The following is a 22,176-nucleotide window of genomic DNA, read 5'->3' as shown; positions in this document are numbered from 1 at the left end:
CCCCAGGCACGCTAGGTAATCATTCTACCACTGAGCCACTGAGCCCCCATGAAGAATAATCGTCTTTTAAACTTGAATTATAATGTATAGTCTGACAAAAAGATGAAAGAAATGAAAGTTTCTAAGTAACATGGATGTCTTACTATCAATATTTTGATTTTTTATTTGCTAATGTCGAACAAAAATTAAAATACCTGTCGCGTATATGCGCAGTAAGGAGTCTTTACCCGCCACAAATAGTAAAATTATTTTCTGCTCTATCAATAAAAATACCAGTCAACTGGCAACCCTGCTGCAAGACTGAATACCTTCTTTTCTATTGACCTAAATATAGAGATCGTTAAATTTAACAGATGATTTACTTTGGTATGCGAATGCAATTTTTAATTTAAGGTGTATATACTACATTACTTAGTGCTAAACTGAAAAATTTAGCTTTAAATTATTTTTTGTCACTGAATATCCGGAAAGCAATCGAAAATATGATTGAAATGAAGGAAAACAAAAGCTACAAATACTAGTGACAGAGTTTTGGCACTGTTATTAATTGTACACACTCCAAAACATACAAATACATTCACCTACAACAACAACAACAACAAAAACATGTCACATCCTAAAATACAGTTTGTAAGCAATCATCTCTCAAGAACGTTACTAACCACCGACTTCTTTACTCTAAAACACAACCATGGATATCTACTATCACTGTACAAAGTTTGGCAACTGTGGAAACAGCCATTCCTTTGGTTAAGAAAATGAAAAAAAATCATGAAGTGAATTTACGAGAACTGATCCGTAGAATCCAGCGATTCTTATGATTATAATTGTAATTGTAATTATAATAAAACATTAGTGATAATAACGAAACAAATAACAGTGTAAATTATGATAAAGTAAGCCTTTATTTTAAGTTCACGCCTCGTACCTGGCCAGCAAGAGATATAACTACGACTACAATATGAGAAGATAATTAAATAATTATATTCGATTGAATGAGTGGTTTTGAAGTTCTCGTGCAATGAAAGTTATTTTCTAAGAAGTATATGTTTGTTTAAATGGGTGACTTTAAGTTCTGGTGCAATGAAGGTTATTTTCTAAGAAGTTTATGTTTGATTGAATGAGTGGCTTCAAAGTTGTCGTACAATGAGAGTTATTTTCTAACAAGTAAACCTTACGTTTGGGTGAATCGAGTTGCTGACTGAGACACATATGAGAAAGTAGTACTAAATGTGGTCAGTATTTCAGTGAAGTTGTAGGTGCGAAGCTCCAGGGGTTTAGGAGATACAGCTACCAGAACATCATATGGAAGTACAGAATAGTCTTCATACAGTTGGAGGTAAAAGCTCTGTAAGACCTCTTGTAACGACAAAAGATGAATAACAAATATATGGGTACATATTAGGACTAGGGGGAAGTCATATAGTAAGGGTATACCTGACGGCGGCCATCTTGAAATCCGCCATTTTGAATTAAGGTTAAGTTCTTAAAATAGGAATAGGGTCATGTGATACATGATTTAAGGCTCAAATTTAATCAGAAGAACAATGGTGACGTTAATTTTGATTTACGCGCAATTGGTAAAAAGTTACAGGGAAATTAAATATTGTTGCAGTATCGTTAACAATTCCGTCAAAGCAGTGTGTTAGTCCTTTACCCCACCTTGTAAATTTTGTTAATGATAATAATTAAATAAAAAGCAGGTGGATAAATATTAGGTTTATGGCAAGAGTTGCCTTAATGGCGGCCATGTTCAAATCCGCCATTTTGAATCAGACAAAAGTTTTAAACAAAACGCATAACATTGACATCTTATTAATAGCAAATTTTATCATAAATCCAACGGTATAACCATTTTTGCTTTATCATTAACCAGCATTTGTTATCGCATAAACAAGTTTCTAATTTAGGGAAAATCACCAAAGTGGAATTGAGTCATAATTGAACTTGGGTCTTCCTTCCAGAAAAGTCCTCAATTAGTACAATCAATATGTAATTCAGAAAAGGGTGCATGACTTGCACAAATGCTCTGCTCACAGTGAGCACACCTGGCAAATTCAATCGAGTTACACTTGACATTTTTCGTTAACAATTCCGTCAAAGCAGTAGTCGTAAGGAGCGATCCATTTAATTTTGTGCTGGTTAATGATAAAGCAAAATGGTTATACCGTTGGAGTTATGGTAAAATTTGCTATTGATAAGGTGTCACTGTTATGCATTTTGTTTAAAACTTTTGTCTGATTCAAAATGGCGGATTTGAACATGGCCGCCATCAAGGCAACTCTTACCATTGACCTAATATTTATTCACCTGCTTTTTATTTAATTATTATCATTAACACACAATTTACAAGGTGGGGTAAAGGACTAACACATATACTGCAACAATATTTAATTTCCCTGTAACTTTTTACCAACTGCGCGTAAATCAAAATTAACATCACCATTGTTCTTCTGATTAAATTTGAGCCTTAAATCATGTATCACATGACCCTATTCCTATTTTAAGAACTTAACCTTAATTCAAAATGGCGGATTTCAAGATGGCCGCCGTCAGGTATATTCTTACTATATGACTTCCCCCTAGTCCTAATATGTACCCATGTATTTGTTATTCCTCTTTTGTCGTTACAAGAGGTCTTACAGAGCTTTTACCTCCAACTGTATGAAGACTATTCTGTACTTCCATGTGATGTTCTGGTAGCTGTATCTCCTAAACCCCTGGAGCTTCGCACCTACAACTTCACTGAAATACTGACCACATTTAGTATTACTTTCTCATATGTGTCTCAGTCAGCAACTCGATTCACCCAAACGTAAGGTTTACTTGTAAGAAGTATATGTTTGTTTAAATGAGTGACTTTGAAGTTATCGTGCAATGAAAGTTATTTCCTAGGAAGTGCATGTTTGATTGAATGAATGATTTTGAAGTTCTCGTGCAATGAAAGTTATTTCCTAGGAAGTGCATGTTTAATTGAAAGAGTAATTTTGAAGTTCTCGTGCAATGAAAGTTATTTCCTAGGAAGTGCATGTTTGATTGAATGAGTAATTTTTAAGTTCTCGTGCAACGAAAGTTATTTTCTAAGAAGTTTCCTAACCAAAATTCATCCAATTTGCCAACAAAAACCAAAACCAAATAAAACTCATTTATATATTTATGCTGTTTGTCCATATGTCCCTGACCTGCGCTGGCTCAATAGTAAAGCATTTACCTCTGGTGGTTGGGGGTCCTGGTTTCAGGATCAGGATGGAAACTTCTGGTAATACCCTCGTCTATAGTTCAACAACGGTGACTTGGTCATTGCGAAAATTTGAGATTTATATTAAAATACTACAGGAACCTATTAGATCGTCATATACAGCAGGCATTGCTAGAACTATTTATTACTGGAACAGCTTATTACTAGCGCCGCTATATTTAGGTATTAAACCAAATACTTTTTGGAAATATTTTCGTAAATAGGCATTGAGATTCCAATCATGGAAGTGAAAAAGCAAAGTAGTCGGTATGTTTACACGTTAATTAATTACATATAGTCTATGCCTTTACAATTATCCTCCAATTAAAACTACTCTATTTGCACTTTCGTTTCCTCATGCTTAAAAGATCAACAGAGTAGCCATGTTCAGAAGAAATATGTGACTTCAAAAGAAAAAAAAACTTTCAAAGATATATAAAGGAACAGCTAAAAAAAAAGTTTCTAAAGAGAAAAATTAGGAATCTCATTAGCATAATTCTTTTTGTTCAATCTTTGTTTTCTTTTTCACTTTTTTCGTTTTCCCTTTTACGGAGGCGTTTTCTTCTCCATTTTGTCTTATGTTTTTTGCTTCATCAGTCCTTGTAAAACAAACAGAGAAAATAAAAAGTAAAAATAATTGTCTTTGTATATAATTGTCTTTCCTTCTTTCTGTGTTATTTTTTTCTTAGTAATTTCCTCATGTCTTTTTCTTCTTTAAATAAAGGAGGAAATATATATCTAATTGCTTTCTATCAAATTTTATTTATTTATTTATTAAGTTGAAATTGTGTAATTTTTTTCTGTTTCTACCGTTTTAAATTATTCTAGTTGAATAAACAATGAAATTGGGAAATGCAATGATTCACTGAAGCATACTAGTTATAATTGCTGTTTTACTGTATAATTATATTGAGTTTAAAAATAAACTTTTGAGGACAAAATATAACGAAAATGTTAATAATAAAAGAAAGAAACACAGTGTATGTAGAACACTGAATGGATGAGCATTATACGAGGGAGTGATCAAAAAGTAAGGTTACAAAACCTGTAGTGAAACGTGTATATACTATTTCATACAACCAATACAGCGAACAGATAGTACATACATTAGGTTATTTTTTGACACAGTCTTCATATCTGTTTAGGTACTTGTCGCATCGTGGAATGAGTTTGAATATATCCTCCTGGTAAAAATCCTATCCTTGCGTGTTCAGACACGTTATCACGAAATGCTTCACCTTCTCGTCTGAAGCGAAGCGACAGCCTCCGAGATCTTTCTTCAAATGCGGGAACAGATTGAAGTCGCTTGCAGCGAGGTCCGGACTGTAGGAAGTGTGGTCAATGATGTCCCAGTGAAATTGCTTCAAAAGTGTGGTGGTCTTCTGGGCTGTATGTGAGCGCGCGTTGTCCTGAAGAAAGATGGCGCCCTCGGTGAGAAGTCCTGGCAATTTACACCTGATTGCTTCGCGCAATCGTGTCAAGGTCTCACACTATCGATCTGAGTTTACGTGTTTCGCCCACAGAAATCGAACAACTGAGCAGCTTTCTTCGAGAAACCAGTTTTCCAAACGAGTCGCTATTTGTGTTTACCCACAACTAGCACCGTAGGTTGTGGGTGGCTGAACGTTTGCACAGTTGCCAACTCCATCTATTAAAATTACCGTACACTCCTCATCCCTCTATAACAGACGTATAATCCACAAATATCGGCCTAGTAAAGTTAGTTTCTGATTCTTTCTCGTAATTAGGGACTCCCATAGGACTTTTCTTAGGGGAGGCAAAGTCTGACATAAACCGCAGTCGCGAATATACAAACATCTTGAAATGTTTTCTTTTAGTTTAACGTATTACGATTATGCCTTTTATGTGAAAAGAGACGGATTATTAATGAAAGTAAATGATTGTTAAATTAAATTTTTATGATGTCTCAGTGGGAATCGAATCCGAGACCACTTGCACCAAAGGAACACACGATAGCTATTAGACCAGTCGAGGAAACGTTAATACTCGTACTGGTGTAGGGCTCCCAGACGTACCGGTTAAGCCGGGACAGTTACAGGCTTAAATTATCTTCCCCTAACCTTTCCTCAGGAATTTTTCGGGGCTCCAAAGGTCTCAGTTGCCCTCGAGAACATACAATAAGTTAATATTATTATTGTAAACTTTTCTTTCAAATTCCACCTTCATTAGTTATAGATACTCACAAGGTACATCCCCGAAGTGTCCCCTCGGGATTCGTGTAAAAATGATTCAAATGCAAAGTTCTCCGCGGCCCAATGTGTATTGTACTAATTTTAGCAGCCCATATCGGTAATTGGCATATTTAGGGACCTTCATATATCCAGAATTCAATCATACACTACTATAACAAAAAATTGCTTTTAGTTTCTTTAGATGGAATTGGACATGAATGTGGGCATATGTTAAACAAATAGGATCAAATACTGATTCTCTGACAGATTGCTCACCCCTGCCGCCATCTTGGATTCACCATATTGAATTCAACTTTCGGTTTTTCAAATGGATATAGGTGCAAGTGATACATCAAATTCATTTTCTCGGGAATTCATTGGTGTAGTGAATTTTACCGTAGCTTGTACCGTTTGGAAGGTATTGTATAATAAATCCCTCCAGTCACTTCGCGAATAGCATCGCAGAGTAATATAAGTTATGCTTACGTTTTTGATGTTGACATATCAAAAAAATTCTAACTGGTAAAATACTGTACCTATAAACAAACTCTTTACAACATTGATGTCATAATCCCATTACATTTCTGTAAGTGATTGTTATTACTTCCTTGTTATAGTATAACAAGGAAGTATAGTCTTACAGTCAAAATGCCTAATATAAATCCAGATACGACCAGATTTGGGTGAATGGCTATCATTTCTGTATACACGTATGTGTCTCTTTATGTACGTATGTATGTTCAGAGAATATTTCGTCAACAACAAATTACGTACACGGGGCCCTCACAACTTTCCATTTGGTTCAATATTCGTGAAGTGCCTGACGTTTAACTGCAAATGATCTAAGCTAAGGTAAAACTCACTACAACAATGAATTTCCTTGAAAATTGTGCATGAGTTTGATGTACACTTGCATCTATTCCCATTTGAAAAACCGAAAGTTAAATCCAATATGGCGGATCCAAGTTGACGGCGGGAGTGCGTAGCATGTGTCAGAGAAGCAGTACTTGATCCAATTTGTTTAACATATGCCCACATTCATGTCCAATTCCATCTAAAGAAACTAAAAGCGCTTTTTGTTATAGTAGTGTATGATTGAATTTTGGATATATGAAGGTCCCTAAATATGCAAATTACCGATATGGGCCGCTAAAATTAGTACAATACACATTGGGCCGCGGAGAACTTTGCATTTGAATCAATTTTACACGAAAACCGAGGGGACACTTCGGGAATGTATCTTGTCAGTGATAGGCATAATCAGGGGTGTAGCCAGGAGGTTAATGTTGGAGGGGTCTGTCGTTTTTGAAGGGGGGCCAAGCCAAAAAAAAAGTGTTGCAGCTAATGTTTTTGAGGCCTGAAAAAGACCGGAAAATTTTGTTTCCTTTCGGAAAACTAAAACCACTGCTTTTTAAGCTTATTATTATTATTATTATTATTTTACTTTTTCTCCATAAATTATATTCCAGATAGTTTTTATTATATTTAACCCAGAACTACTGTCCCGGACTAAATGTTATATCTTTGTGCGTAACTATTTCAGTTTAAGCCTTTGTACACAGAACCTATCTACATAAGATTGATTTGCTTTGAAATTTCACTTAATTTCTTTAAGATTTCTTAACAAAATATTTGTTTATTATTCGTGACTAAACAAATATAATTATTTTATTAACAGATAAAAAATATGTTTTATAAAACACTAGATAGAGCATATAAAAATATAATGTACTTACAAATTAATTTAGTACCAATATTTTACGGTAGTATTTATAGTACCTTGTTAAAACGTTTGTCATCAAACTGTGAAATATAAATCGCAGTAAATTGTGTAATCAGCTGTCACAAAAAAAAAAGTATACCATACTACTTTCCTATCGGATAAGGAAGAGATACCATCAGCGGCGTAGCGAGCATTACAAGATTGGGGGGGGGGGATGAAAATTGACATTGCCAAATCTTGATTTTAAAAATTGCCAAGTCTTATTAAGTCTCACTTTTATCAACCCTGTGGAAATCTATTACAGCAATCTTATTTTCATATTCGTCCCATTCCATGCCTCGTCTGAGATACGAATTTTAACAGCCCTTGTTCCGCTTTCGAGTGCAATTTTACACCTCAACTCAGGATCATTATCACCATGCACGATGCAAAACTGCTAATTTGACAACTTATGGCTAGGTTAGATAATCCGCGTTACCCAATCCTCACGAGAACCTCTAAAGCTATAATCTGTTGTAGAAATGCATTAAAAAATGTAGAATAAGGTAGGCTATATTGACTGTTTGTGATATAGGGACATATAATTTACATAAACATTCAATTGAGAGGTTCAGTGAGAGACCAGGCTAACCTGTACACAAATACCTCCTTACTCATCTACTTCATATTTTAAGGACGTTTGGTAAAACGGCGGATCTTGTTAGGTAGGGTGCAGAAAAAGGCTTTGGCAGAGAAGTGGGAGAAAGCCTGAGAGAATGTCTTTGTAGAATGATTTTCTACCAAAATGAATAATGTATGTAGTTAGAGAAGAGGAAAATGCACTATAATACATATTATAATATGAGATTTGATTCTACATTAAATTCATTATTTATTATCGAATTGAAATATTGAAATTTATTGTAAAAAACAGGGTGTAAAATCCTTGGGGAACAGGGGAATTCCCTCCACTGAATATGTTTGGATAAAATTCCCTCACTAAATTCTTGCTGGGGGGGGGGGGGTAATACACTGAAATAATGTCAGAAGTTTCCAAAGTAATTACCGTAATTCATATGTAATCAACGTATTATTAGATGAACTAGTGATCAGCGGTATACTCGTAATACCTAACTTTGGATAGTTTACTACTTCTGGATGCTCAAATACGTGAACTTTCTATATCGAAACTTTGAAGCATAAGAGTGGGCAAAGTTTTTTTTTAAACCCTTCAGTCCTCGTCTCCTCCCACTTCGATTTCAAGATTTCGCACTCTGATGAAATATATTAAATACCAGCAGGAAAAACACTAATATATAACCTCCCTTTTAGGCGCCCCTTCAACCACGCTCCCGGGGCACGTGCCTCGCTTCCTCCCCATAGTTGTGGCCCTGTGAGCTACATAGGTAACATACAGCAGTATATGCAATGCTTTGACTTACAAATACTATAAAGAAAGGAAGAATTGCAATTTTTGTTTAAATTTCGAAAGAAGCAATTACGGGATTAAAAATAAGGTAGGAAAGGCAACACATTTGTATGAAAATGAAGTGAAACCAAGGATGTTATAAAATAGAGGATCTGCCATACAACAAAATCGTGAAGTCATACGTCACAGCTTCGCCACACCTACTCTGCCTACTCCGCGCCACTAAGATTGCAATGTTTCGAGCCAACGATCATGGCGGACACGAGAGTAGCCAATGGCGGACGTGCCGGCTCAGACGATGCTCGGTTGTTTTTTTTTTTTTTTTTTTTTTTTGGCTTCATTGAGTTCATATGATGAAGATACGCATGGGTAGATCCTCTATTTTATAACATCCTTGAGTGAAATACACACCAGTCTATGCTTTCACCCAGCAGACGTATTGTTTTGAACCCCAAAATGTGACTTTTGGAATCTTACACTTAGGTTCACAGCGGAAGCGACGAAAAGACTTGACTCCAGTGCCGTGCAGTGGTAACTCAGCGCCCGGGGGAGAGTATACGACGGTGCCCCCGTACATATGGGTGAGATTGACAGACCAGCCGCGAAGCGTCGCCATGCTTGGCGCAAAGCGGTAGAAAATTTTCAAAATTAAGCCCTGCTTTTTCTTGATTTTGAGCACTTCTAATTACTTTCTTCCTTGCATTTTATACATGTGTACGCACATGCATTTTCCTCCCGAAGTTTGTGCCCCTTTACATCTGCACCCGGGGCGTTCGCCCCAACCCAAGGCATGGCACTGCTTAACATCCATTGTAGCTTCACTCCCCACCGAACAACACCCCCAGAAATCTACTGTGATACCATTTTCAAAACACATTTTGTTCAATTCTCCCTACTCGAAAAGCCCTGTAAATAGAGTCTTGCTGCAAAACAACTGAAATAATCTAATGTTTTCCTCCGTATTAATATGATCACTTTTCGTTCAAAGGGAAAGCTCTATTCACACACAAAGCAGATACGATTACACAATATATTCACTCTGGTATCAAAATCTACTTCCCTTTGATATTTTACTATTGGGAAAAAACTCTTAAATTTGTCAAATTTACATACTATACATAGTACAAAGTTTATACTAACCAGTCACTGCATTGTTCTTATTTTATTAATTCTTATTAATCTCCACAATCTGCGTGTTGTCTTGTATACGCTCTTGTATCAAATGCTTTTGCGTCCAATGCTCTAGCTGGAACCGAAACGCTTCTTCTGTCTGTCTTTGTTTTAATTTTGCACGCCACCTCTATTCAGCTTTTGTCACGGTACAATTTCCTGATTTTTCATTAACGATTCTTCAAAATGTTTAGTAATATCAAATGAACAAAAGTGAAGTGTGATCACTTGCAGAGTCGGAGTTAGGTTTAGTGGGGCCCTAAGCTGTTGAAGGTAATGGGGCTTTTTATGTGTCCAGGTGAACGTAGGCACCCTATATAAAGAAATGGATAAACTAATGATATTTTAGGAAGCAGGCTAGCAAAAGGGGCACCATTACCTACATCATAGTAGCCTACACAACAGGAAGCACTGTTGCTATGTCCTATGTATATGTAAATTTTATTTTATTGATTGATTTTCTTATAGATTGGAAATGGATATACAGTTTTCTTCAGTTTTTCGGGGCCCACAAGACAGTGGGGCCCTAAGCTATAGCTTGTTTAGCTTATAAGTAAATCCGGCACTGATCACTTGCAAAAAGTAAAGAAGCGTTCAACGAATATATCAATTTATTTCAAGATAGGGAGCTACACAAAATTTATGCCAAGTCTATAAAAGAGGTGATAATGATTTGCAGCACGAACAAAGCGGCATTCTTCAAATTGCCAACTAGGTATTTTAATTTATCAACTTGTTAAGAAATTGAGAATTTGGGTTGGGCTCCACCCATACCCCCTTTAACGAAGGCCCTGGACACCACACTATTTTTCGATCGGTATGGTAAAATAGTATTTTCCATACTATTTTACCGTAAATTATTAATCATATGTAAACTTTGCTATTTTTAAGTGACTGACTCGAGGTAATCTTACGATGATGTTTTATAAGCTGGTCATTTGGGGGGGCCAAGAACTCATTTGGGGGGCCTGACCCCGATGCCCCTCACCGTGGCTACACCCCTGGGCATAATCTACTTCTGTCACTTCTCATTAATGAGTGTTGCCCTATTAATTATCTAATTAATTGTGATATTTCAGCAAGACGGAAGTGTAAATTACTGTAAATTTACTGTAAATTTTCATAATCATTTTCATCATTTACTGTAAATTTTCATAACGTATTCGTATTCGTATTCGTACGTATTCGTACGTATTCGCTTTCATCTAGGTAGTACTTAGCCTTCCCCTTTCTCTGCAAATAATAGTATTTGTCATTTAACTGTTGTGTATACTTTTGTGGACAAGATGCCTAACTTAAGAGTCTCACCCTCCTGCTAAGGAGGGCTTTCTTACTACAGTACTCTTTTACAGACGGTGACACACACACACACACACACACACACATATATATATATATATATATATATATATATATATATATATATATATATATATATATATATACCTTATTTTAATCTAAGATACCTTATTTTAATCTAGAAAAGCTGAATATACCATAGTGTATATTTACCGTGTACCAGGTACACTGCCATATTGGATAGCGTATTTGATTAAAAAGCACAATACTGTTTTATTCCTTTTTTATTTGTAATGTAACTATGGATATTAATCACTGCGGACATAGTGTCAAAAATTACATACAATCAGCAACATTGTCTCCATTTAATCCATTAAAACAAGAGATGAATGCATTTCTCTTTAACCACTACGCTTCCCAAAATATACGTGTAACTAAATATTTGATGGAAAGGTACTAATGCATTATTTTCTTGATGTTTGTAAGATGGTATAATATGTATATGTTATCAATTAACTTAAGGCATTAATTAATTTTTTCCTCTTCCCCTTTTCTCGTTTCAGTTGATTTTCGATGCATTCCATGTTGGTCGCTACGAATCCGCAGCGTTAAACGGATGCCCAGATGGTTATATGCAACTCTCTGAAATAAAAAAGCCATTCACAGGTGGTTCATGGTGCGGATCTTCCACTGGCTATGCAGTTTATTACAGTGAATCAACTACAGTTACCGTCTCCTTAAAATTATTCCACTCCCGCCCCAATGAAAATTTTGAGTTCCAACTCCGTTATAAATTTGTGAATAAAGACGAAGCTGTGGTGAGATTTGGTGCCCCTGGGGCACTCCTGGAGCGCGGAGAGACAGTTCCAAATACTTATTGTGATCGTAATTTTTATGAGTGTTACCGCAAGCAATGTAAGCTCCAATCTCCTAATTATCCGGGTATGTATCCAAGAAACGTTACTTGTTACCTGACAGTAAGGCAGAAGACTGTTCCAGCTTGCAAGCATGCGATGATAACTGTAAGACAAGAGAGTGAGCACAAAATGCAGATAAAGCGAGCCGCTCTTGCAAGTCTTAACAAGACTGAACGTGTTCTCAGAGCCTGGCAGGACTGCACAGGTGAACGTGATCATCTAATTTTTTATGATGGTAGCTCAACTAATGATCCAGTGTTAGTGAAATTTTGTGGTGGTGATTGGCTTCCCAAAGTAGTATCTCGTGGTCCTGAGATGCTTGTAGCCTTCCATTCGTCTCCCTTCAGCATTCCTTTGCATTCTAGAGAACCTTCCCCTTTGCGTGGCTTTGAGCTTGATGTTGAAGTTATATTTGTAGACTCCAAATCATTAGATTATGCTAGAGAACCAAATCAATGTGAATTTATAGTGAACAGCACTGCCGATGAGAGGTCAGGTCGTGTAGTCAGTCCGCGACACACACTTCCGCCAAATACAACTTGTATATACAGGTTCAAGGGCAATCCAGGGGACCTTGTATGGTTATATTTCTTATCATACTCCCATCAGTTGTTAAGGGATGCTGGGAAATCTGATACGAACTGTTCCACGCGAGTGAGAATATGGGACGGTGGTGGACCTTTGGTGATTGGTGAAGAAGAAGGAGACGGCAGTATCCTGGGTGACCATTGTGATTCAGATCCGCCAAGATTATGTGATCATGCTCAGCTCAGTAACTTTACACGAGTTACTCGCCCTTGTTCGTTACAAGAAAGTTACGTATCTTCGGGTTCAAAATTGACTGTTGAACATCACTCGGAGGACGGTACAGCTCTGCACCCGACATCATTCGAAATGAGATATGAATTTGTAGACACTCGAATTGCAGGAGAACCTTATCGTCGTGGTCAGTGCAGCCGTGTTTTTAGAGGTGGTGGTAGAAAAAGATCCGCCGTGTTCTCATCACCAAAAAATGTGTTCTTATACGGTCGAGGCGGAGCACAAAACCTCTCGTGCACATTTCGTTTCGAAGCCGGACCGGCTGAGAAAGTGCGCATTACAATCTTAAACGCATCATTTGCAGATAGACTTTGTAACACGGAAGCCGATTCTCACACGGGTCGTCACAAATGCATACATCATGAATCCGATAGTAAAGTTGCCGAGGTTCAAATCTGGGAACTACCCTGGAGAGACATTCGTATTATGAAGCTTTGCGTGTGTGATAATACAACAGCTTTGAATCTTCCTTATTTGGCAGCAGCGAGGATAGTAGAACTCAGGTTTTTCATTACTTACCTTAACATAACTGAAGACTTTACTGATTTTTATTTTAACGCCAAATATGAGTTTATTAAAGTCCCGGAGTGTACTAGAAGACAACGTCTGCGTGGTTCAGGCGGAGAAATTGAATTTAGAAGTCCACCAAGATGGAGGCAAGATATATATTGTGAGGGCCTTCCCTGGCTTGTGGAGGCTCATACCAACAGAAGCTTGTTCCTATTAACATGGGGAACCATTTTACCAACGGAACCAACGCCGGAGGATAGGTGTTCAACGAATAACCGCCTTCTTTTATATTCTGGGAAACCCACACAATTGAAGAGAGTGATATGTCCTGCTGCGCCAAATTCAAAACTCTTCGCTGTTGAAGTATTTTCAGATGATTGGTTTGGAATCCAGGGAGATTATCTCCAGCCTCCACGGCCTCCAAGTTTTCTTGTAGAGTTTGTAGGTCGAGAATCAGGAATCCATGCTCTTAATTGGTTGGAGATCTCCAGAAGTAAGCCTCTTCTCCTTGAGAACCATATTGAGCTTAATGACACCATTGAATGCCCTTTCAAATGTCCTGAGCTCAATGCTTGTATAAGTGGTAGCCTCTGGTGCGATGGGCGGAAGAATTGCCCCAGTGGCTACGATGAATCCGAGGAGAACTGTGCCAGGTTTGCTATTCCGGAGCTTTATATTTATGTCGGTGGAGGCGCCACTGCCGCCCTTTTCTTGCTCATCTGTATCACTGGAATTCATAAATTCCGTGTAAGGCGACGCAAGAAGCAGGAGGCGAGACGTGTCCCCACAGAAGAATTGCTCATTGACCCGCATGAGCAGGGTTCCTGACATAAAGCACAGTCTGTGGAGTACATCCATGTTGATAGAGAGACTACAGTGTGATACCTTCTTAATAATTACCCTTCAAATCCCCTTTAGTCCCTCGTGACAAAAAAATTACCATTTCCCCCGTGAAATCGCCAAGCTGGCCACTGACGTCGGTAACTTGTAAGAAAGCAATGCTCAATACTGCATACATACCCACTATACATGTAGAAGGCTCATTGGATGTGATCGGAGAATCACGTCAAGTTGATTTTCTTCACCAAATAGAAGGATGATTGGCGAAAATAATTTACATAAAAGTGTATTACTTAGTATGTAGGACAATTTGAATTTTTGTTCCCCTTTCCATAGTATACTATGAGATCGGTGTATTGTTCAGATTATTACATTTATTTCATTACAAATTGTGTCAATAATCTGGACCGACATTTTGAATATGTCTCGCTCTTTCAAGGTATGCATACTAGGATTTCCTCTTGTTTGATTTGGTGAATATTGTTAATTGAAGGTGTGAGTCCTATCACATTCAATAAAACTTCTGAGACTTTGATTTAACCAATAGACATGTAAAGAATGAGAACCATTACGATAGACTTTGTCTTGAAAGAAAAAAATCATCCATGTGAGTTCTCATTCTTCACATGTTTTCATCGTTTTCGTTCAGACACAGACACAATCACATACACACACATTACAAAAATACAAACTTCACACTCCCTCCTATTGCCGTCCAACAGCACATGCCATTCACAACAGTGCCATTTATGACGTAACACTTCACAAGACTTAACCCACTAAGTGTAAGTAGCTTTAGAATTGAGCAGACTTTACGCCGCAGACTTTGTTGTCCCCTCTGTTTTGTAGCCACGTAATATATTTGTCCCCAAAAACTCTGCATAAGTGGGAAAAACAACTAAGAAGTTAAATGGAGTAACTGATGAAACATGAACTACTCTAGCAACAAGTTAATTTGGTAGACCGTACGTATATAAATGGTCGGCTAATGGTTGGCAATATGTAATTTCAGAAGTAAAACTGAAACATACTTCTGCCTAGCGGAGTATAAGTTTATATTGGCCGGCCATCAATTCGCCGTCATTTCCCCAACAATTTCGACCTCGCAAATCCTATTCACAAATGTTTCTTCTTTTGTAGGAATTACGTTCGTAAATTGAGTTGGTTGACAGATAACCTGCAAAGCACCCAAGGAAAGCGTAAGGTTTAACGTTAGCAATTTGCTGGCCTATCATTTGCTACTGTTAGTTCTATTGTTTCCTCTACTAGACAAAAACACAAGAAACTGGAGATGGAGAGGGAAGTACTAAAACAAAATTGGTCAAAACTGACTTTGTATAAGCTAGAACCATTATCTAAATAAAACAGTAAAATAGGTAACAACAAAGATTCCTAGAAATATAGAATTGTTAGAAATACAATTCTAAGAAAATATTAAAATATGCCACAGGAGACTTTCCATAACCTAAAGGCAAACTGTAATTTGTGTTGCATAAAAGCTTTAGAAAAAATGAAAGTATACCAGCATAGAAAGTCATATTCCGCAACTTACTTTACATAGTTCTATGCTAGAACACCACAACAGATTTTCCGTAAGTTAGAAACATACATGACAATAAAATATCTTGAAATAATATTTAGGAAAAAAGATTCTAAAGTGAAAAGGTAATTATAATCCTACTTCTCCTATTTCTTCCATGTCCTATAGTTTCTTTTCTAAAATTATTTTCTAGCTTTGTCATTCGTCCCCCTAATTCGTCATTTAACGTTTCGAACAACTTCTCGTCTTCCTCTGTAACAATACAGAAAATTCAATATGTTACCCAGTTAATAAGTTTACTTCCGAAAATTTGAAAATTGTGAATTATGCTTCAAAATATTAACCACGAGCAAGAAATTTGTGAAATATTGAGGTGAAAATACCGTAATACAATACAGATACAGCGCTAAAATACGTCACAATCGCTTAGAGAACTGAAAATACAACTGCAGGAATTCTTACATAAAGAACGATAGAAATTAACCTGAAAAACAACAGTTTCCACTAACCCAGAAGTAAAAGCTTTATGAAAATTGTAAATTTCACTTTTAAAGACATATTTATCACCTAAAAACTAAAAAAAAAATCTAAAATAAAAGCTTTCTATTAATCAATAGTAAAAATATTGAGTTTGCACTAATAGTTTTTTAAAGAAAATAACATTGGTAACTAGTTTAAATATTACAACTACCACTAGTTAATTACCTTGTTAATAACTGTCACCAGTGCATTTAATGAAGTCATAACAAATACATTCTACTAAAGTTCTGACGAGTAGAAAATTGTAACCTGCAGTGTAGCCAAACACAACTACATACATCGTATTTTGCCATTTTCATATTTTTATAACGGACAATCTGTTTTTTTTTAAATAGATAGAGTTCTTTTTAATTCTTGACTGAAATGAGTATTGCCGATTTACTTACATGGGTCAAATCCTTTCAGAAACACTGCTTTTTCAAGTGTCGTAATGGTGTTTATATGTGAAATGCCTGTTGATATAATGTTGCATATTAGTAGACGTAGTGTACATAGGTAGCTAGCTCAAAATTTGGAATATGATAGTATGAATAATGTTACATAAATTTTAATCAACTATTCAATGCAGAATTGATATACAGAGCTTCCCATAACCCAGAAGCACAACCAATATTTAAAGTTTACAATTCACTATACAATATATATCCATAATATCAAAATAGAAAAAGGCCAAACATGTTTCTTTTAGAATGTAGGATTACTTTCATTCTCACTCTCGCTTGGAAAAATAAATAAATAATAATTTATCATACATTTGAATAAATATACATCAGTATCTATTTTTACAGTTTATGAAATTAACTGGTTGATTATACAATTGACAGTGAAAACAACAAAACATAGTGGCTATTTGCGTACGGTAGTTAAATTTAATATAACTTCAAAATCAATAATTTCATATCATAACAAGAAGTACTAAAATATGTCTGTCAAACTTTATTCACTTTTTGCACAAATTTAATTTTCTACTCTTACACTTAATGTAATCTTTTTTGATATATGATGGATTATTAAAATTCTTTTAAGCTTAAGGAATCTTTCGATGAATATTACGCTTACACTACATTTTTGTTAACAAAAGTTAAAATTATTTTAAGATAATTATAGAATGTACCGTCGTTTCGCTAATAGGAGGAAATCGTCGATGGTGGTATATTTTAGATTGAGTGTCCTTAATAGTTAGTATAATTCTCGCACAACGCAAACTTTCACGTTAACCACATAGTTTATGTCGATATTCAACAACACTACACAAGATAATCTACCCTCAAACATGTCATTTTTCCAATTGGAAGAGCTCTATTGATGAATATATGTGCGGTGTATCGACGAAAGGTTTTTTCCGAGATATTTTAGGATTCCATAATATCTATGTATAGCACTTAGAAATTAACATAATACTTTAAATGTCACGCGTGCAATCTTCTGTCTGTGTGATAGCAGGTTTGAATATTATGATCATATGCAGTGTATACAACTAAGCTTAAAAATTTTATAGCATTAAAATAATATTGAATATTTATGTTATATGCGCTGTGTATATATATCATCATAGTTCTTGAACCTTCTACCGTGTCACAGATATAAGATAACACACATGCCACTCAATGTATTATGTTACTTTCTAAGTGCTATACATAGATATGGGTATGAAGTCTACATTACAAATATTAAATAATAGATTACTGAAAATTTAGTCTCACGATTCTCATGTCAGTAAACATAAAAGTATTTAGCTCACGAAAAGGGAGATTCATATTAACCCAGTCCCTTTTCAAATTTTATATTTGTGTTTGAGCTTAGATCATATAGTTTCACTCAAAGCTTGAGCTAAAAATGAACTAACTCAATTCGAACGTACTATGACTATTTAAACAACAACAACAAGCATGTTATATATAATTAGTTTTGCTACTTATGCAGAGTTAAACTTTTTTATTGTTTCGTAGAAAGTGATAAGGGTAAAATAGATTCTTTCTCATATTACCTCAACATGCACAACATATTTCTATGTTTAATTTTTAGTTTTTAAAAGTATTAAAAACTCATTTTCTAAACACTTCAGCGAAATACAAATTTAAGGACTAGCACGCAACATATTGTTATTAGCTATTTTTTAGATGTTCGTAATAGATATGATACTATACATAACATGCAAAATATGATTTTAGGAAAGTTACGTTACTGTTTTCATTCATAAAAAAATGAAAAGTTACTCCGAGAAAATAAATTATATATGACTTTTTTAAAAAGGATCATTCAACAGACTACGGTAGAGTTTGATCTTCAACGAGATTGAAGCCTAATGGAGAAGGTTTCATGCTCTATACGGGAAAACAAATAACAAACAGGGAATCAAATGAAAAGATCGAGTGTTCGAACTGAGTGATTTTATTATTAATTTTCGGAATGACAACTTGATTTCTACTATATGTATAAAAGAATTTATTAAATTTTGTTTAAGAAAATCAATGTAACATTAAACATAATTATACAGGGTTCCTACTGGTGAGGGAAGTCAGGGAAAATGGTGCAGGTTAGGAAAGCTCAGGAGAAAATACCAAAAATCAGGGAAAGTCAAGGAAATTTTGCAAAATATATTTCTTCAAGCATTAATCGTACACCAATTTCACCTTAGCCAGTCATTATCAGCTAAATAAATTCATAAGAAATATCGTTTCTTCAGAGTAATTGATTGTCAGACGTTTGTGGGTAGCTACAAATGATCACAGTATGGGATGTTGCTAAGATTTTTATGGGAGATAAGTGGAATGTACCTATGAGCAATTGATTACCATTTTTCTCTATAGAGTAAATGTTCCCATATATAAAGATTCACTGTTATTTATTTCTTATGAACGTCATCCGACACCTGTCATGAAAGTCAGGGAGAATTCATTGAAATAATTTGTCCAGGTCAGTAGGAACCCTATTATGTCTTGTAAATTTAGCATTTTTCAAAGTCGAAACTTTCAGAAAATATTGACGTAGAATTTATTTAGTCACATTGACAGATGAATAAAACTAAGTTACGTTTGTAATAACTTAAATTTAAATTTCATGAAAACGAATGTTTTCTAAAAATGAATATATCTCTTCTATTTACCATCTACCAAAATCAATTAAAATATACTAACTATAAATTAAATAATTATCGTTTGGGAAGTAAAGAATTTCCTTAATTTCTCGGTTTGGTTAAGAAATGCTCGTTTTTGCAGAACTATCATTATTGCCATGTTCAAAATTATTAAGATGCCTTCATTACTATTAAATATGTGAATATGTGATCTAGTAACCTTGGTTTAACTTACGTATTAATTTATTAGTATGATATATTACATATAAATGTTTAGAGATATAACAAAAAAACTAACCTTCTCACTTGACCTTCTAATAAGCAATAATGTCAGATCCATTTAGCACAAGAACATAAACAAAATATCATCATAAACAAGAACATCAAACAAACAATGCAGAAACTTAGTATAGACATCAGTGGTCTGCAGGATCTACCGGTGCCTTATCCGCGCGTGTTTCGCGGGGTTTACTTAAAGCCAAGACTCTCTTTTACGAATATATTTATATATATACATATATAAATATATATTATGTTCGTGTTGATATGAGTAAAACAAATTAACAAAAACGTAAGAAATGTGCTCCACAGACAGTTGTTAATTTATTATAAGAGAAAGAATTAATTATATAATGTAATATATTATATATACATATAAAGAAAATGAAGGAATGCTAAGAAACTAATGTGTACAGAACAATGTATTTCTTTAATTGCTTTTTAAAGATAACGGGTGTTCTATAAGCATTGAGTAACACAATTATGGAAAACAAAATATTTGGGGAAGGAGTCGTCGAGGGGGAGGGGAAGTATAAGAGAAATACCTATGCTGTTTTATCATAGTTGAATTAGTTGTCTACAGGAAACAATTGCTATGTATATACAAAGAAAAACAATGTTTATTAAAGACTATATTATTTATTGCTTATTGAATTATTAGATGAAACAAAATTTGGATAGAAAAATGATGTGTGTGTATGTGTGGGAGAATGTGTGTATTTACGACAAAAGGACTGTATGTGCGGATTTGAAACAAACTAATTAACATAAAAGAGTGTAGTTACAAACAAACAGAAAGAAACATTAAAAGCCAACTAACTTTTAAAAAAGTTGCGTATTATTGTAAAAAGATGCCAGTACTATAGAGTGATATGGAGTGGGATACAAACAAAAACATAGGAAACAAATTAACCAAAAGCTGTACGACTGCCAAATGAACAAGAAAAAAAAGAGAAACAATATTATTTTGTTTGAATTGTTTGTTCCATTGTTTCGACTGTTGCCAGTTGTTTGTTCATGTCTGAATAATTAATGCAAAAGAAAAAACTATGTGAAGATCTATTTATACTGTACTTCCGGTGCTGCCGAACCATCTCTATGGATGTATTGTACTATATCAGGATATAGAGATGCTTCAGATTAAAAAAAAACACCTCAACAAACAAAGATTTTAACAAAAAAAAAGAAAAAAATATAGCATTTTTTACCTATCTCTCTTGTATATACACAATTACAGATTCCCCATTTTGCCCTTCAGACAAGTATTATATATAAATATTACATATATTAATATACATACTATATATATCGTATACTGTACGTCTTTTCAAGACAGAAAAAAATATCATAAGTATGGTTTACATAATTTTTATTGGAATTAAATTTAAAGGAAAAACTCCCAGTGCCAATTTTTAAGTTAGAGTAGTAATTAAAAAAATATAAAATATTATTAATAATTTTTATTTCTTGTTATGTGGTGACCAATGTTTAAGAATGTGTGAATTGTATGCGAGTTTCTGGAAGAAAGTATGAGCCAAAACTTTGTATGGATGTATGTAATGAGTTACTCTTACTTATAAGGAAGCTGAAAGAAATCGGGGGACTTATGATCAAGTAGTCAGTTCTGGTACTTCAGAGTGGTTATTTGATACATGGAAAAAAAATGTTCACAACCAGACGTGACTAACTGGCCATAACTTCATGACCTTGAGTTACCTTATAAACAAAACAAAATGTATGTGATTTTTTTCTGACTTAAGTTCTATGTTATCACAAAAAACATGTCGAGGAAAGAAAATCTTGTAGAAGTTAGAAAGAACAAATTGTTTTGTTATGAAATTGAAAAATGGAGTGAGATGCTGTAAATGTAACATGTATAAACAATGAGTGCAGAGCAAGAGAATGAACGTTTGATTTTTCCGATATAACTTATGAGTGAGTGAACATATTATGCTGCTGTTTTTCAACTTTATACTAAGAGTAATTATTTGTTTTTCTTCTGAAAAACCATGCCTTTTGAATACAAAATATATGTGAACATTTTGTGAATTGGTCAGTGAAGTTCTTGGTTAAGAATTGTGATATGAAATCCAAAGAAAACGAGTAAAGAAAATAGAAGATAACCCAAGGATATCTAGCCCTATTAACTTTTAGTCCTCTCTGTGAAAGTTTAGAATTTAGTAGCCTGAACGTATGAAGTAACCTTTATGTAACCACTAAAAACAAGCTGATTAAAATCTATTTAAAATCTATTAAACTCATTCCGTAGCAGTCTTTGCAAACTTGAGGACTACAACGCAACGCGAGCTATGAGTTAAGAACTTTTGGTGGTAATGATTGTGCGGAAAAAATGCAAAGGATAGTTGATATGAAAACTCAAAATCTGGGTTATTAATCTCATACCCCAAATTCAGTATGTGATTTCGATTCTCCCATACGAAAACCCAAATTTTGCGTTGCATTGATGCAAACCACCACTGAATGAGGCCATATATTATATGAATTATAAGATATTGAACATTCTAACACTGGTTGTACGTGTTATTTAAATTCAAATAAAATCTCACTAAATTAAATACTTATTATTATTAATTTATTTTAAAGTTTCGGCAATCTGTGATTGCC

The 22,176-nt window shown here is 34.8% G+C and overlaps 1 protein-coding gene across 1 annotated transcript in view; it reads left to right on the top strand.

The window, feature by feature from the left end:
* LOC145681757 (uncharacterized) overlaps positions 1 to 22,176 on the top strand; it is a 495,093-nt gene that overhangs the window by 455,290 nt on the left and 17,627 nt on the right. The window contains exon 4 of the mRNA XM_081753370.1: positions 11,594 to 13,929. Coding sequence (XP_081609496.1) covers positions 11,594 to 13,929 — 2,336 coding nt within the window. The remainder of the gene's footprint in view (positions 1 to 11,593; positions 13,930 to 22,176) is intronic.

This window comes from Thermobia domestica, chromosome 3, assembly GCF_964235325.1.
Source record: "Thermobia domestica chromosome 3, izTheDome1.hap1.1, whole genome shotgun sequence".
Lineage (NCBI taxonomy): Eukaryota > Metazoa > Arthropoda > Insecta > Zygentoma > Lepismatidae > Thermobia > Thermobia domestica.
Note: the sequence above shows the minus strand (reverse complement) of the source record. Positions and strands in the feature narration are given on the sequence as shown.